The 13,699-nt window shown below is 44.5% G+C and overlaps 1 protein-coding gene across 1 annotated transcript in view; it reads right to left on the bottom strand.

The window, feature by feature from the left end:
- Positions 1 to 471: 471 nt before the first annotated feature.
- LOC128534674 (scavenger receptor cysteine-rich type 1 protein M160-like) overlaps positions 472 to 13,699 on the bottom strand; it is a 37,232-nt gene continuing 24,004 nt past the window's right edge. Inside the window, exons 12-25 of the mRNA XM_053509124.1 lie at positions 10,306 to 10,617; positions 9,870 to 10,184; positions 9,465 to 9,785; positions 9,031 to 9,345; positions 8,294 to 8,629; positions 6,372 to 6,680; positions 5,249 to 5,566; positions 4,821 to 5,135; positions 4,416 to 4,736; positions 3,982 to 4,296; positions 3,594 to 3,908; positions 3,361 to 3,426; positions 2,709 to 3,014; positions 472 to 530 (exon numbers count right to left, since the gene is read on the bottom strand). Coding sequence (XP_053365099.1) covers positions 472 to 530; positions 2,709 to 3,014; positions 3,361 to 3,426; positions 3,594 to 3,908; positions 3,982 to 4,296; positions 4,416 to 4,736; positions 4,821 to 5,135; positions 5,249 to 5,566; positions 6,372 to 6,680; positions 8,294 to 8,629; positions 9,031 to 9,345; positions 9,465 to 9,785; positions 9,870 to 10,184; positions 10,306 to 10,617 — 3,923 coding nt within the window. The remainder of the gene's footprint in view (positions 531 to 2,708; positions 3,015 to 3,360; positions 3,427 to 3,593; positions 3,909 to 3,981; positions 4,297 to 4,415; positions 4,737 to 4,820; positions 5,136 to 5,248; positions 5,567 to 6,371; positions 6,681 to 8,293; positions 8,630 to 9,030; positions 9,346 to 9,464; positions 9,786 to 9,869; positions 10,185 to 10,305; positions 10,618 to 13,699) is intronic.

Here is a 13,699-nt window from a genome sequence, read left to right as displayed (position 1 = left end):
TTTTACTAGTTAATTTTATTTTTTAAAGTATTTCTTTCGTTCTTATTATTTCTTATGTGTAAGCTTTTACTATTTTTTTAAGGTCACTGGCAGTCGTATAAGCATTTCACTGCATATCGTACTGTGTATGACTGTGCATGTGACAAATAAAATTTTAATTTAAATTTTGCTCCGGAGCTGTAAAAGGCGGTGGACAGAATGCTTCAAGAACAACTGGGTGCATGGTTGAGAATGGAACTTTCAGAAGATAGTTCGGGTGAGGATGCAGAATAGCTTTAACCAGCCCAGGGGCAAAGTCTAGGCAAGATGGAGAGACTGACAAAGCCTGCAGATCTCCAGTTCTCTTTAGGGAAGTAACAGCCATGAAAAAAAAAACATCTTAAGAGTCAGAAACCTAACAGGCGCTGACTCTAGTGGTTCAAAAGGATTGTCAATCAAACCTTCGAGCACAAAACACCAGATGTAAAGGTTTCAGAGCTCAGGCCGGGGATGAATTGTCCCCTGCGCCTGAGACAGAAGATCGCTCCTCACTGGAAACCGTCAAGGAGAGATATTAGATCCGAGAACCACACTCTGGTCTGCCAACAAGGCGCTATCAGTCAGAGGCGCAAATCCTGTTGACGACCCTCGCCAAGGCTCCCAGGAGCAGAGCTATCAGGGAAATGCATAAAGGCATAATCTGGCCCACGTATGGGCCAAGGCGTCCAGACCCAGGAGAGCTGGAAGAGTCAGAGAGTAGTAAAGGGGACATTTGCTGTTTTCTGCGAGGCAAAGAGGTCCACCTCTGCTACATGAAATCTCTTGCAGATTGACTGACTACTTCGGGGTGGGGTTTCCATTCCCTGTGTGTCAGAGCTTGACTGGACAGCACATCTGCTCCCACATTATATGCCCTGGAATGTAAATCGCCCTGGGGGACAGGAACTTGTCCTGTGCCCAAGCAGAACCTGGTGCGCTAGCTTATTCAAACGGCGCAAGCACAGCCCGCCCTGGCGATTTATATATAAGACTACCGTAGTGTTGTCCAGCCACACTAGGACATGTTAGCCTCTCAACTGCTGGAGGAAGTGTTTTAGGGCCAGAAATAGAGCCATCTCTATGAAACGAAGCCCCTGCCACGTAACCCTTATTGGGGATTGGCCCTGGAGTAAAATCCCCTGGTTCTTAGCGACAACTGAGATGCTCTCATGTGCAAAAGGCCCAAAGGTATCACCGTGGATGCAGCTGCCATGAGAGCTAAAGATCTCTGAAAGTGATGAACAGTCACTTTCTGGTCTAGCTTGTGTTCCTTGAGGATGTTGAGAATGGATTCTACACGAGCGGGAGACAGCTGTGCTCGCCTTACAATCAAATCCCATGTGACACCCAAATATGTTGTCCAGATAAAAAATAAACAGAAAAGAGCACGCTTTTCATGGTGCTGGGTTTCAATCCTAAGGAACAAAGATGAGCTAGGACGACATCTCGATGTCGAAGCACTAGCTCCTAAGACTGGGCCAGCCAGTCGTCTATGTGCGGGGTGAGAGAGCTAGACCAAATGGAAGGACCCGATACTGGTAAGCTTCGCCCACAAAAGGAACCTCAGGAACCTCCTGTGTTGTGGCAATATTTCTATAAGAAAGTATGCGTCCTTCAGATCGATTGTCACAAATCAATCCCTTGGTTGGGTTTGAGAACAATCACTTTGACAGTCAACATTTTGAAGCTGTATTTTTTTTTTTTTTAGATAGTGGTTCAGCCCGAGAAAATCCAAAATTGGACGCAGCTTCCGTTCCTCTTGGGAACCAAGAAATACCGATTGTAGTAGCCTGACTCTCTGTCTGGTAGGGGAAAAATTCTATGGCCCCTTTTCCCAGCAACTTTTGTAACTCTGGAGTCAGCAGATGCGCCCTTTCCGGTTTCATGGAAGTGAAGACCACGCTGTTGAAACGCAGAGGGCGATGTGAGAACAGAATCCTAAAGCTTCTCTTAGTACCTAAGGAGATATACTTGGCAGTAGCTTCCACGCTGGCAGTTTCACCGTAAGGGGCTAAAGTCTAGGCGGTTTGGTTAGACAGTGGGGGGGCATGTTAGATGTTTGGCATCCTGAAATCGAAGCAGTAAGTGGAGATCGCCCTCCGGGATGGATTTATCACACGGAGGGACATCTCGCTTGAAACTCAGCCATATCGGTGAGTTAAACATTTTCTTAATTTTGCTTGTTCACACACGCGCGCAGACTCAACTAAGCTGTTTTGAAGACAAAAAGATCTAAGGAATGTTTCCGGTTTACTCCTATTTATAACCTGCAGGTGCGCTCCATCAGATGAGGTTATATATGCCAAAATTTGGCGTGTTTGATACACACATGCTTCACAACCGGCAACACAGAAAGATGTCCCAATAGCGTTTTCACGCAGCATCGAGTGTAGCTTTTGAAAAGGAACACCAGTGTACATCACAAGTACCACAAGTACAAAATCAAAAATTGGAAAAGGAACCTTTTGTAATTTGGATTTTGTTTCTTATTTTTTAATTTTTGGTTTTAAATTGAAATGATGAAAAATGATTTACAGATTGTAACCCTTTATATCGAATCAGGTATTAAGTCACATAGGTTACAATTGAATATTTGATGTGATGGGAAACCTTTTAAAATAAAGGTTATAGCTATGTGAAAAAGTGTAATAAGTAGAGAGAAAGCTGAAAAGTTAGCACACCCTGCTGACCTGCACAGGTGACTCCAGCATGAGAGCAGTCAGTGTGTTTCTTCAGGGAATGATGACAGTCCCACAGGTGAATCTCATCTCCTCGACACTTCACTCTGTTCAGCCAGATAGACCCTGCACCAGAACCAAAGCTAACATTCCTATCAGCACTCAGCGCCGAGCCACAGCCCAGCTGTCTGCACACCACCTGAGCGTTCCTGATGTTCCACTGATCATCACAAACGGAGCCCCACGTAGCATTATGATAGACCTCCAACCTCCCAGAGCAGCTTCCCTTTCCTCCACTTAGCCTGAGAGACCAGTGCTCTAAATCACACACATCAAACATGGGTCGAGTTTAACAAAAACTTTTTGTATGAGGATTTTCATACCAGCAAATTACAAACATCCTGAAAATATAAACTGTTAAATTAATTGGTCACTGAATTAAATGGTTTAAAGCAGGAAGATGAGCTTTGGGTTCTGTTTACTGCTTTTATCTCTGTTGCTTTGATTTTTATGAAATGTGAGGAAGAGTAATGACCTCATGATGATTTAGTAAAGTTCTCAGCAAATAATTTTATAGATACAGGAGGAAATCCATTTTATCAATGAGTAATGAAATTGAAGGTAAATGAAGAGTAGCCCTAAGTTTTTCCTTATGTTTCCCTACTTGAGCAGTGTTTCTGAAAGGGAAGTGAAGAGCACTTTTCTTCTGTACGTAGAGACATTTCATCATCTGCAGTAACAAAATAGACACATTAATGAAATGTTACACAGCAGGTTTCTCTCTCAGAGCAGACTTTTATTAGATTTTTAACTTCATATCTCAGTAACATTAGTTAAACACTATTCACAATGAAACACTGCAGTTTATATTAATGTACAGAACCAGAGAAGTCTGACTCCACCCACCTGTGCAGGTAATATGAGCCACTTCATCACGATTATCACATCTGTTCTGTCCCCAGGGTGAAGATGGACACTGCCACAGATTAGAGTCGTGTTTCCTACACTTCAGATAATCCAGCCAGTTAGGAGCAGATTTGACTCTTGCTTCAGTGTTTGATAGACTGCCATGTCTTCCACAGTTCAGCTCTCGACACACCATGTTTACTGTCTCATCATCCATCTGGTTGTAACACACATTACCCCAGGTTCCATTGTAGAACACTTCCAGATTACCCTTACAGCCCTCTGTGAGTCGCATCTCTTTAAACTCTGGGAAGAGAAAAAAAATTATTAACTTTATATTTAACATGTAACAGGTTGAATCTCGGTCATCACACTGTACCTGAGCACACGATTCCTACGTCCTCCTGGTGTCCACATTCCCCCTCTTCACACAGCTGAGATTTGCAGTTCCACAGGGACGTCTCGTTCCCCCCACACTCCACCTCATTCAGCCATATGGACCCAGTTCCAGGACCAAACCAGGCTGGTATGTGGGTACTGAGGGCCACTCCACACTGCAGCTGTCTACACACCACCTGTGCATCCTCAATATCCCACGAGTTATCACACACTGTCCCCCACGAGCCGCTGTGGAAAACCTCCAGTCTTCCTGCACAGTCATCCCCAGAACCAACCAGCCTGATGGATATTTGGCCTGAAATATGAAATGAACATAACCTTCAATACATTTGACGAGTCTGTATATTTAATAAGGATGTTTTAAAAGACCATATAACTGTTTTTAATAGTTGCTAATTTGTCGGTGTTCTGCACCTAAGCAGGTGATGTACAGCTGTTTCCTGGTGCTGCAGTTGACAGGTTGTGCACTGCTGCAGTTCCCCAGATGAGCTTCACTCCCAGAGCAGCTGAAACCCGTTACACACATGTGATTGTGTTCAGTGGTGGATGGAGAGGAGCGGTAGTTTAGCACAGAGCCACAGCCCAGCTGTCTGCAGAGCACAGACGCCTCAGACAGACTCCATGAGTCCAGGAGAACTCTCCTCCAGTCCTGCCTGAAATGAATCTCCACCTCACCCTGACACTCGCTTCCTCCAGACAAACGGACTCGTCCCTCATGAAACGCCATGGAAGATCCTGAAGCAGAAGAACGTCATTTAAATATTCTAATGAACACTGAGTTCATTCACTAACGTGGTGTAGGTGAGGTTAATATCTCACCATTACAGATGACTCCAGCATCGTGTTTATGAGAGCATGCAGCTCGACTCCATGATGAGATGCCACATTGTGATAGGTGTGTCTCATTCCCCTGACAATCAAACACATCAGCCCAGATGTGGCCACTCCCCTCCCCAAACCAGTCCACCCCCACCACAGCAACAGCACTCCCACAATCCAGCTGTGCACAGAGAACATCTGCAGCTCTCATATTCCAGCTTACAGCACAAACTGTGCCCCAGTCACTGAGGTACTGGAGCTCCACTCGACCAGAACAGGAGTCCAGTCCATTCACCAGCCGCGCCTCTGTGTGACCTGAACAAACAGCCGAGACCTCAGTGAAAGAGGAACATTAACAAAGACACTTTAAAATTTTACTGCGGGTTAAATGGTTTCTATTTAAACAGAAGTTAATCATGATACATAACCAGAACATATTAATCCCACATCGTTGTCATGGGAGCAGTGTGAGTGTTTGAGTGAAGATGATGTTGGACAGAAAGTAATGTCAGATTCATTTCCTCTACACTGAAGCTCCTCTGTCCACACCTGACCCTCCCCTTGGCCAAAAGCAGCTGATCCCAGCAGCTTCACAGGAATCCCACAGCCCAGCTCTCGACACACAACCTCTGCATCCTGCTGGTCAAAGTCAGCATCACACACTGTGAACCAGGAACCTCCATGAAGCATCTCCACTCTCCCAGAGCACTGATGAGGACCAGCACTGAGTCTTGACATTCTGTGATCTGTGTTTCATTTCATTGTGTAAATATTGTGCAATATTGCAAATAGTTCCATATAGGTCCAAAAAGAGTTACAATAACATGTAATTTAAATAACAAAAAATAGCACTTTATTAAAGATAATATAGTGGCATGCATCATTTAAATGATTTAATTTACTAACACAATTCATTACATTTGTTTTCCAATTTTTCACAGTGTACCTTAGCAGATGACTCCAGCACCATGAAAATAGCTAATCAAAATTCATACATTCATTTTGTGATAATCAGTTAATTTCCCAAATATTTTGGTCTAATTGTGGTCAAGTTTTGAGGTTTGGTCACATCCTTTGCTCACATTGTTGGTTTTAATATGCTGTAGTTTTTCACTTGTATTTACTTTAAATCGGTCTTTACAAATCTTTATTAACAATGAAATATGACATTTCAAATATTTAACAGTCATAGTTAGCTGCATGGGCAAATGACAATGAGTGACCGAAATTAGAGAATACTTTAGTGAGTCCTCCACTTCATATAGATAAAAACCTGAACCTAGGCCTCAGTCTCTGTGCCACCCCAAAGTGAGTGCTGGGCCCAGCCTTGCCACCCCTATGAAAAAAGTCTGGCTCTGCCACTGCCTGTTATAATGAACCTCCTGCAAATGGACCCTTACTCAGGCTCAGTCAGCTCTTTGGTAGAGTTGCACCAGGCTTTACGTTTAAATAAAGACAAAATGGAATTCAAATAATGTCTGGATAGAATTACAGTTAAATCATGCTGATAATCTAACTCATTGTTTTTATTCCCTAAAGTCACTAGTTTACCTGAGCAGGTGACTCCAGCATCTTCATTATGACCACAGTCACTCAATCCCCAGCCTGCTGACCTACAGCTCTTCAGTGTCGACTCTGATCCACTGCAGCTCACCTCATCCATCCAGATTGGTCCTGATCCTGGTCCAAAGTCAGCCTCATGCTGCACATTTACAGCCTCCCCACAGCACAGCTCTCTACACACCACTGCAGCATCTTTCATATCCCAGTCATCATCACACACTGTTCCCCACTGTTCATCATGAAGAACCTCCACTCTCCCAGCACAGCGACTTCCACCATTCACCAACCTCACACTGTCTGAGACAGAAAGAGAGAGACAGAGAAAGAGAGTTTGAAAACATTGTAATAAATTAGAGTGTCCTGGTTTAATGGCAGATTGGACTTACATCAAATCACTGCATTTTTATCATATTTATATGGTAAAAGCTTGGATTTTCTTACATAATAACCATAATACCCAAATACATTGTTTAGTTTTAGTGTTGCTTTACAAAGACTACGCTGTTTTTTGGTAAATATTTGTTATTACTGAACAATATTTTAAATAAATTTAATAATTTGAAAGTGCCCTGAATCAATGGCTTTTTTTTAATTGTTTAGCATGAAAGATCCTCATTTGTATCAGCGTCTTATCTATACTGCTTTTTAACCATTTATATAAAGAAATTACCAATACTTATGATAAAAATTTTTGTTGGTACCTTCCACTTTTGACTGGCCTTTTGAAGAACTTGAGCTGGGTTTTTGTGATGGAAATGAGGAACACTTCTCTTGAGTATGTACAGACTTTTCATCATCTGCCATAATAATGTGCATGCATTAGTAAAACATTTTATACACACACACAGCTTTCAGAGCATTCAAGCATTTAGCATTACAAGTAGTCCCTGATGTACGAACATTCGAGTTACGAATTTCTGCAGATATGAGCAGACTGCGGTTTTATGAACATTGGTAGATGCAAACAAATCACGGAAGTAGCTCACGTGTATTGTGCAAAAAAGAGACACTGCAGTGCACCAGATAGCAATATTTACAATTATATACAATATTTTGGCGTAGTGGTTAGCACTGTATCCTTGCACCTCCAGGGTCCGGGTTCAATTCCCGGCCAGGCTCGATTCCCATCTTCGTGTGCATCGAGTTCGCATGTTCTCCTTGTGCTTAGAGGGTTTCCTCTGGGTACTCCGGTTTCCTCCCACAGTCCAAAGATATGCAGGTTAAGCTAATTGGCGTTCCCAAATTGCCCAGAGTGTGTGAATGAGTGTGCGAGTGTGTGTATGTTTGTGTGCCCTGCGATAGATTGGCACCCTGTCCAGGGTGTACCCCGCCTCGTGCCCTAAGCCTCCTGGGATAGGCTCCAGGTCCCCGTGACACTGAATACAGGATAATGCGATATAGAAGATGAGTGAGAGTGAGAGATATATACAATATTTTCAGTGTGTAAGTGAATGTATGAAATATCCAAAGTCTGGAATATTTTATGTGTGTGCATGTGGGCATGCCGGATAAATGAGTCGGCCTCACCGGTTTTAATCAGTCCGGGATATACACTGTCTGTCCTGTAAAGCTGTCCTGATGGTAAATAATCCTAATTTCAAAAAATTCTTAGGAAAACAGAGTTCACAGTCCAATAAAGTGAAAAACAATTCTAAGACAAAATGGCATCCGGGATCCTCCTCGCAATTTAAAGGCGCAGAGACAACATGTATGTGCTTCTAGAATGGAACTCGTACATAAGTAGGGAATTGCCTGTATCAGTTTTTCCTTTTTATACGATAGTTTATATATATATATATATATATATATATATATATATATATATATATATATATATATATATAAAAAAATATTATTTAATTCTAAAATTTTAACATTCAGAAAATAAAAATTCACAGCAACATACAAACCAGAAGAGGCTGAACTGACTCCCCTGCCACCTGTGCAGGTAATTTGAGCCACTTCATCACTACTATCACATATGTTCTGTCCCCAGGGTGAAGATGGACACTGCCACAGATTAGAGTCGTGTTTCCTACACTTCAGATAATCCAGCCAGTTAGGAGCAGATTTGACTCTTGCTTCAGTGTTTGACAGACTGCCACGTCTTCCACAGTTCAGCTCTCGACACACCATGTTTACTGTCTCATCATCCATCTGATTGTAACACACATTACCCCAGGTTCCATTGTAGAACACTTCCAGATTCCCCTTACAGCCCTCTGTGAGTCGCATCTCTTTAAACTCTGGGAGAAACAAAACAACTTGTACTGAGACTTAATTAAATAATTATTTTAAAACATGGATTGTTGTGGAGCTAACTCTGCCCCTTCACATACAGTACAAACATGGATAGCTGTCCAGTCCATGACAGCCTTGTATGAGTTTATTAAGCTCATAAAATTGAAAAAGTATTTCACATACATTTAAAGCCATTTAGAATAACAGGGCTACAAGTTTGATTTGGGCTCCCTCATTACCTTGTTAGCTTTGTAATCCACAAACAACATGCTCTGTACTGGCAAGTTTCGCCACTGCTGCTGTATGACAATCACTAAGTGTTTTTATGTTTTAATTGTTTAATACAAAAATACAAACACAGTTGGAAACTGATGCACATTAATGCACAACAGTCAGCACACTGTACCTGAGCAGACAACTCCAACATCCTCCTGGTGTCCACATTCCCCCTCTTCATTCAGCTGAGATCTGCAGTTCCACAGGGACGTCTCGTTCCCCTCACACTCCACCTCATTCAGCCATATGGACCCAGTTCCAGGACGAAACAAGGCTTGTATGTGAGTATTGAGGGCCACTCCACACTGCAGCTGTCTGCACACCACCTGCGCATCCTCAATATCCCACGAGTTATCACACACTGTCCCCCACGAGCCGCTGTGGAAAACCTCCAGTCTTCCTGCACAGTCACCCCTAGAACCAACCAGCCTGATGGATCTGGTGTCTGAAATATGAAATGAACATAACCTTTAATACATTTGACAAGTCTGTATATTTAATAAGGATGTTTTAAAAGACCATATAACTGTTTTTAATAGTTGCTAATTTGTCGGTGTTCTGCACCTAAGCAGGTGATGTACAGCTGTTTCCTGGTGCTGCAGTTGACAGGTTGTGCACTGCTGCAGTTCCCCAGATGAGCTGCACTCCCAGAGCAGCTGAAACCCGTTACACACATGTGTTTGTGTTCAGTGGTGGATGGAGAGGAGCGGTAGTTCAGCACAGAGCCACAGCCCAGCTGTCTGCAGAGCACAGACGCCTCAGACAGACTCCATGAGTCCAGGAGAACTCTCCTCCAGTCCTGCCTGAAATAAATCTCCACCTCCCCCTGACACTCGCTCCCTCCAGACAAACGGACTCGTCCCTCATGAAACGCCATGGATGATCCTGAAGCAGAAGAACATCATTTAAATATTCTAATGAACACTGATTTCATTCACTAACGTGGTGTAGGTGAGGTTAATATCTTACCATTACAGATGACTCCAGCATCGTGTTTATGAGAGCATGCAGCTCGACTCCATGATGAGATGCCACATTGTGATAGGTGTGTCTCATTCCCCTGACAATCAAACACATCAGCCCAGATGTGGCCACTCCCCTCCCCAAACCAGTCCACCCCCACTACAGCCACAGCACTCCCACAATCCAGCTGTGCACAGAGAACATCTGCAGCTCTCATATTCCAGCTTACAGCACAAACTGTGCCCCAGTCACTGAGGTACTGGAGCTCCACTCGACCAGAACAGGAGTCCAGTCCATTCACCAGCCGCGCCTCTGTGTGACCTGAACAAACAGCCGAGACCTCAGTGAAAGAGGAACATTAACAAAGACACTTTAAAATTTTATTGCGGGTTAAATGGTTTCTATTTAAACAGAAGTAAAAATTATGATACATAACCAGAACATATTAATCCCACATCGTTGTCATGGGAGCAGTGTGAGTGTTTGAGTGAAGATGATGTTGGACAGAAGGTAATGTCAGATTCATTTCCTCTACACTGAAGCTCCTCTGTCCACACCTGACCCTCCCCTCGGCCAAAAGCAGCTGATCCCAGCAGCTTCACAGGAATCCCACAGCCCAGCTCTCGACACACAACCTCTGCATCCTGCTGGTCAAAGTCAGCATCACACATTGTGGACCAGGAACCTCCATGAAGCACCTCCACTCTCCCAGAGCACTGATGAGGACCAGCACTGAGTCTTGACATTCTGTGATCTGTGTTTCATTTCATTGTGTAAATATTGTGCAATATTGCAAATAGTTCCATATAGGTCCAAAAAGAGTTACATTAACATGTAATTTAAATAACAAAAAATAGCACTTTATTAAAGATAATATAGTGGCATGCATCATTCAAATGATTTAATTTACTAACACAATTCATTACATTTGTTTTCCAATTTTTCACAGTGTACCTTAGCAGATGACTCCAGCACCATGAAAATAGCTAATCAAAATTCATACATTCATTTTGTGATAATCAGTTAATTTCCCAAATGTTTTGGTCTAATTGTGGTCAAGTTTTGAGGTTTGGTCACATCCTTTGCTCACATTGTTGGTTTTAATATTCTGTAGTTCCCTTTCAAAGGCTACACTCGATGCTGCGTGAAAACGCTATGGGAATATCTTTTCGTGTTGCCGGTTGTGAAGCATGTGTGTACCAAACACGCCAAATTTTGGCTTATATAACCTCGGTCAGGTGACGTCATCTGATTAGATGCACCTGCAGGTTATAAATAGGAGTGAGCCGGCAACATTCCTCAGATCTTTTTCTTCACCGCATTGTGCGCGTGTGTGTGTCAGCAAGCATAACAAAAATACAAAATAAGCAGAATTAAATCTCATAAAACTCACCCAGTTAGTATGGCGGAGTTTAGAACTAGATGTCCCCCTCCTTGAGAAAATTTCCTTTCGGAGGGCGATATGCACACATTCTGCTTCGAATGTTTGGGTGAGAAGCACGCTTTTGAAGGGCTTAATGGAAAGTGTGAGCACTGTGATCTTCTCCCCATGAAGCTGCTTCGCGCGCGTCTCGCGTTCTTTAGGGAACCATGAGCCGCGCTGCACTCATGGGGATCACAAGCAGATCTGGCCGAGGAGCGAGAGACGGAGTCCCTCCTTTCTCTCGCCCTCTCCCCCGATCCCGATGTCTCTCCTTCCACTTCACGAGCGCACTCCGGTGCTTCTCGCGGGTGTGTTGAAGAGACTCGTTCTCCTGCTTCTGTGGAAATGGAAATTGCTTCCTCAGAACGCTCCTTAAAAGATGAGAGAGAATATGAGGAATTGCCTGAAGTTATAACGCGTGCAGTCGAACGACTGCATATTGACTGGCCACAGGAGCAGGCTCACCCAAAACAATCTAAATTAGATGACAGATTTCTGTCGGGTGGCCAGGAGATGGAGCCAAAACACCGCTCTCTCCCATTTTTTGATGACCTCCACAATGAGTTTTCTTGTTCTTGGAGAAATCCATTGTACCATCGACTTCGTTTTATTCGAACATCGTTGATGCAAAAGCACGAGGTTATGTGGTGATGCCCCAGATAGAAGAGACGCTTGCGGGCTATCTCTCTCCTGGAACATCATCCTCATTAAAGAAACCAACACTTCCCTCCAAGCCGTGTAGAACTTCTTCTACCCTGGTAGGGAAAGCAGTCCAAGCAGCAGGTCAGGCCGGCGCTTCCTTGCACACCATGGCGGTTTTGCAGGCGTATCAGGCTGATCTGCTAAAAGATTTGAGCACGAGCGGCACACTGAATCATGACGCATTCAATGAATTACGCCGGGCTACTGATTTATCCCTGCGTGCGACTAAACAGACAGCCTGTGCAATCGGCCGTTCCATGGCCTCCTTGGTGACCGCTGAAAGGCACCTGTGGTTAAACCTGACAGGCATCAAGGACAAGGATAGAAGATTCCTCCTTGATTGATGCCCCTGTCTCACTTTCTGGCCTATTTGGCGACGCTGTGAATTCCGTCGCCACTAGGTTCCGAGAAGCTAAATTGTATGAACAGGCTTTTGGGTAATTTCTCCCACGCCGTGCTCAAGAGTCGAGGCCCTCGGCCACCCAGCCTCGGCCAGATCTGAATCTCACCAGGCGAGAGGCACAGAAAGAGAGCGTCAGCAGCCGGGCACCCCCCCGTAAGGAATGGGGTACGGCTCGTCGCCCCCAACAGGCTGCCTCCAAAAGATCAGATCGCCGCATTGTCTTCTTTTCAAAGACTAAGTCCTGAAGCCTACGTGCCCAGGACTGTGGGGGTGATCCCCCCCGGGGAACGGCACTTAACGCTCTTTCCTATAAGAGCATGCCCCCCCGGACACCCCCAGGGGGTCGGTGTTCAGTTTCCGCCGCCTCTGGTGTTTCGGACCTCACCGACCTCCAGAGATATGTTAGTGCCTCGGTTTTATCCTGCTATATTTCAAGATGCCGAACCACTAACACTCCCCCGCGCACTAAAACTTGTACCCCTTTCGTGGTCTACACTTCCGTGATACCAGAGAGAGCGCATCTGCTAAACTCCGAACTCCAGGCGTTGCTGGAGAAGGGAGCCATAGAACAGGTTCCTCCTCCAGACAGGGAGTCAGGCTACTACAGTCGCTACTTTCTGGTTCCCAAAAAAGGCGGAGGGCTGCGTCCGATTTTGGATCTTCGCGGGTCGAACCGCTATCTCAAAAAGTACAGATTCAAGATGTTAACCATCAAAATGATTGTCTCGCAAATCCAACCAGAAGATTGGTTCGTGACGAGAGATTTAAGGGACGCATACTTCCACATAAAAGTTTTGCCACAACACAGGAAGTTCCTGAGGTTCGCTTTCGGGGGAGAAGCTTACCAGTATCAGGTCCTTCCATTCGGTCTAGCTCTGTCACCCCGCACATATACAAAATGTATGGATGCTGTCCTGGCTCCCTTGCGACTCCAGGGCATCTGTATTCTCAATTACATAGACGACTGGCTAATCCTGGCCCAGTCTCAGCAGCTAGCGCTCCGACATCGCAATGTCGTCCTAGCTCATCTCCATTCGCTGGGATTGAGACTAAACGCTACCAAAAGCGTTCTCGTTCCGGCTCAGAGGACAACATACTTGGGTGTCAGATGGGATTCGATCACTATGCGGGCACAATTGTCTCCCGCTCGTGTCGAATCCATCCTCAGCGCCCTCAAGGAAATCAGACTAGACCAGGAAGTGACTATTTATCACTTTCAAAAATGTTTAGGCCTCATGGCAGCTGCATCCACGGTGATACCTTTGGGCCTTCTGCACATGAGAGCTTTTCAGTTGTGGCTAAGAGCCA

The sequence above is a fragment of the Clarias gariepinus genome, chromosome 12 (genome assembly GCF_024256425.1).
Source record: "Clarias gariepinus isolate MV-2021 ecotype Netherlands chromosome 12, CGAR_prim_01v2, whole genome shotgun sequence".
In the NCBI taxonomy this organism is placed as follows: Eukaryota; Metazoa; Chordata; class Actinopteri; order Siluriformes; family Clariidae; genus Clarias; species Clarias gariepinus.
This window is presented reverse-complemented; position numbering and strand designations above follow the sequence as displayed.